A 3434-nucleotide genomic window follows, 5' to 3' on the forward strand; every position below is an offset into this window, starting at 1 on the left:
TTCATCTTCTTCAACACCTCTCTTCGATCTGCTTTCAATTCAATCTCACTTCACCATCTCCAGGTTTCCATAACTGTATTCATCATTATTGCATCTATTAATTGGTTGATTTCTTCTTTTATGCATGGTTTTAATTTCTCTACGTATCGTTTTCAATTTCCCTTTTCTGAATCGATTCAATTTTGTTGTAGTATACAGGTGTCATGTTGTTGTTGTTGTTGTTGTTGATGAGATTATGATGTTGGATTCCGATTTTGATCTAACGTGTTATTGTTGTTAGGTTCTCGATTTCGGCTGATTGTAGAATTTAGTCCTGACGTGATAAATCTCGTAGGGTTGTTTTGGTGTTGAAATGTGTATGATTTTTTTGGTTTTAGTTGGTTATTAAGACTATCGTTAAGATTACTTGTATAAAAAAGTAATTACGTTTACATGATTTCAGTTATGATCTGTGAAAATTAATTGCGACAATCTAGTTTATGTACAACTTTAGGAGTCTTTCAGTAGGTTTAATTATGGATTTTTTTTCTCTATTTTGGATAATACTGTTGGCTGTTCCAAACAGAGAATGTATTTGCAAAAAAAGAATCTTTGAAGATGGTAATTAGAGTTGAAAATTTTAGGGGAATTGTGTTAAGATGATTTAGCTTTGTGTTGCTAATTAAGCTTCTTAATATATCAAAAGAAGAAGCATTTTTATTTGTTGTTTAGTTCACATGATGAAATAGGAGAGCTTGGAGAGTTCACTAATTTTATATCATCTGATTTATGCTTGTTAATTTGAATGATGCCTGTTTTTGAAGTGGTTCAACACTTAAGTGGCGAGAATTAAGAGCTATTATGAAACAATGGTTGAGACTTTTTGTTGAACTATGGATAACATAATTGGTGCTGCACTTATCATCTTTTAAACCCACCATTCCTCAATCTTGTGAATAGGGTCAATGCTTTTTAGTTATTAGTGGATAGAATTTTGCTTATAGTTTTTTTTTTGTTGCAGTTATGGCAGGTCTGTTACCCGAAGGTTCTCAGTTTGATGCTCGTCAATATGATTCAAAAATGAATGATTTGTAAGTTATTGTATTACAATGACATTTTGTAGCTAGGTGAAAGCTAAATGTTATATCCTTATATTTCTAAGTGAGATCAGTTTGGTATTCTTTTTTAAGTACAAGCTTTCTGTCGGGCAGCAATATATATGTAGTTTTATTTCTTTTATGCAGGCTTTCGTCTGATGGGCAAGATTTTTTCACTTCGTATGATGAGGTTTACGATAGTTTTGATGCTATGGGTTTGCAAGAAAACCTATTGAGGGGAATTTATGCATACGGTATGTTCTATACCAAGAAATTTATGTCCTTCCTGATTAGTCAATGTGATCTCATTCTTTAATTTATGGGTACCCATTTTTATGATGTGGGAGATAAATGAAGGATGAGAAATGGAGGGAAATTGTGTATATATTCATTGATGATGTTTCAGACAGTGTATCTTCATCAACAAATATACACTACAAAATTTTGATCTATTCATTAATGAATATACACCTTATGAGATTTCCAAGTCATGTGGTTGCTATTAGTATGATGGTGTTTACCCAAGCGGTTTATGATTTTGCGGAATGATGTTGTAGGATTTGAAAAACCATCTGCAATTCAGCAGAGAGGAATCGTTCCCTTCACCAAGGGTCTTGATGTAATTCAACAAGCTCAGTCTGGAACTGGGAAAACTGCAACTTTTTGCTCTGGTATCCTTCAACAGCTAGATTATAACATAATCGAGTGCCAAGCTTTGGTTTTGGCACCTACTCGTGAACTTGCACAACAAATAGAGAAAGTTATGCGAGCACTTGGCGACTATCTTGGTGTAAAGGTCCATGCTTGTGTGGGTGGAACCAGCGTTCGTGAGGACCAGCGTATCCTTTCAGCTGGAGTTCATGTTGTTGTCGGCACTCCCGGCCGTGTCTTTGATATGCTGCGCAGACAATCACTTCGTCCCGACTACATTAACATGTTTGTGCTCGATGAGGCTGACGAAATGCTTTCGCGAGGTTTCAAGGACCAGGTGTTTTTACATTCTTTAGTATCAGTAGTTTCTAGTTCTTTGTATCATAACATGGTTTCAGAATTAAGGTCTAGCACCACCTAAGGACTGAACTCACTCTCTTCTCACTACAACAAAATTAGTTTTATATAGAACGTCAAATATGTCTAAATATACTAATTATAGAGGGGTTTTATATGACTAACAAATTGTGCGATTTATGTCAAAATGTTGCAATAAGTTGATAAAGACATGTTTAGGCATTCTAACAATATTTTTAGGACAATTAGCATTTTTATATGTCTATATAGATTGAATTTTATTTTTTGTTTGGGAGAGTTTTCTCATAGATGGAACTACTTGTTTTTTAATTGGTGGGGCAGGTTTGGAAAAAACTTGCTTTCAGCATTAAGCCATTTTCAATATCATTAAGCCTCTACCAGACATTCATATGTAGCTGACTGAATAAGTTGTGAGTCCCATTAAGCTCGTTAAGCTACTAACAAACAAGCTCTTATTATTTTTTGCATTCAGATCTATGATATATTCCAGCTCCTCCCCACAAAGGTTCAAGTTGGAGTGTTCTCTGCAACCATGCCTCCTGAAGCCCTTGAGATCACAAGGAAGTTCATGAACAAACCGGTGAGAATTCTCGTGAAGCGCGATGAGCTCACCCTTGAAGGTATCAAACAATTCTACGTCAACGTCGAAAAGGAGGAATGGAAACTCGAAACACTCTGCGATCTCTACGAAACTTTAGCCATCACCCAAAGCGTCATCTTCGTCAACACTCGACGGAAGGTCGATTGGTTAACCGACAGGATGCGTAGCCGAGACCACACCGTCTCGGCTACCCACGGTGACATGGACCAGAACACGAGAGACATCATCATGCGCGAATTCCGTTCCGGGTCCTCTCGGGTTTTGATCACCACCGATCTTTTAGCCCGGGGGATCGACGTCCAACAAGTTTCACTCGTGATCAACTACGACCTTCCGACACAACCCGAGAACTACCTCCACCGAATCGGACGTAGCGGGCGGTTCGGCCGGAAAGGTGTGGCTATAAATTTTGTGACCAGGGATGATGAAAGAATGCTGTTTGATATTCAGAAGTTTTATAATGTGGTTGTGGAGGAGCTGCCATCAAATGTTGCTGATCTTCTGTAAGGTTAGATTTTGTGGCTTAATTGGTGTTCTTTTGAATTAATTCAGTTGAAGGTCAGGTGAGTGAGTTTCTTGATTTTGTGCACATTTTTTTGACCCTAAATTCAATAGTTGAATTGCACTAATTTACTGTTTGATGTTGTTATATGATCTTTTAGGGGTTGCTTAACAGTTTAACGAGCTTAATGGGACTTACAGCTTATTTAATCGTTTATAAACGATGG

The 3434-nt window shown here is 37.0% G+C and overlaps 1 protein-coding gene across 1 annotated transcript; it reads left to right on the forward strand.

Annotated features, from left to right (window-relative positions):
• LOC112516400 (eukaryotic initiation factor 4A-8) lies at positions 1-3213 on the forward strand. Its single transcript, XM_025123415.1, has 5 exons — positions 1-63; positions 1001-1070; positions 1224-1330; positions 1634-2064; positions 2578-3213. Exons 2-5 carry the CDS (start codon positions 1003-1005, stop codon positions 3211-3213), a joined length of 1242 nt encoding a protein of 413 aa, XP_024979183.1. The 5' UTR covers positions 1-63; positions 1001-1002.
• The last annotated feature ends 221 nt before the right edge of the window (positions 3214-3434 follow it).

Source organism: Cynara cardunculus (assembly GCF_001531365.2).
Source record: "Cynara cardunculus var. scolymus isolate 2C chromosome LG 8, CcrdV1, whole genome shotgun sequence".
Taxonomy (NCBI): domain Eukaryota; kingdom Viridiplantae; phylum Streptophyta; class Magnoliopsida; order Asterales; family Asteraceae; genus Cynara; species Cynara cardunculus.

Bases quoted from the DNA above. Each gene is read 5' to 3' on its own strand.
- LOC112516400 (XM_025123415.1), top strand. From the start codon at position 1,003: ATGGCAGGTCTGTTACCCGAAGGTTCTCAGTTTGATGCTCGTCAATAT. The intron at 1,071-1,223 runs GTAAGTTATTGT...TCTTTTATGCAG, and splicing joins GATTCAAAAATGAATGATTT to GCTTTCGTCTGATGGGCAAG. The intron at 2,065-2,577 runs GTGTTTTTACAT...TTTTGCATTCAG, and splicing joins CGCGAGGTTTCAAGGACCAG to ATCTATGATATATTCCAGCT.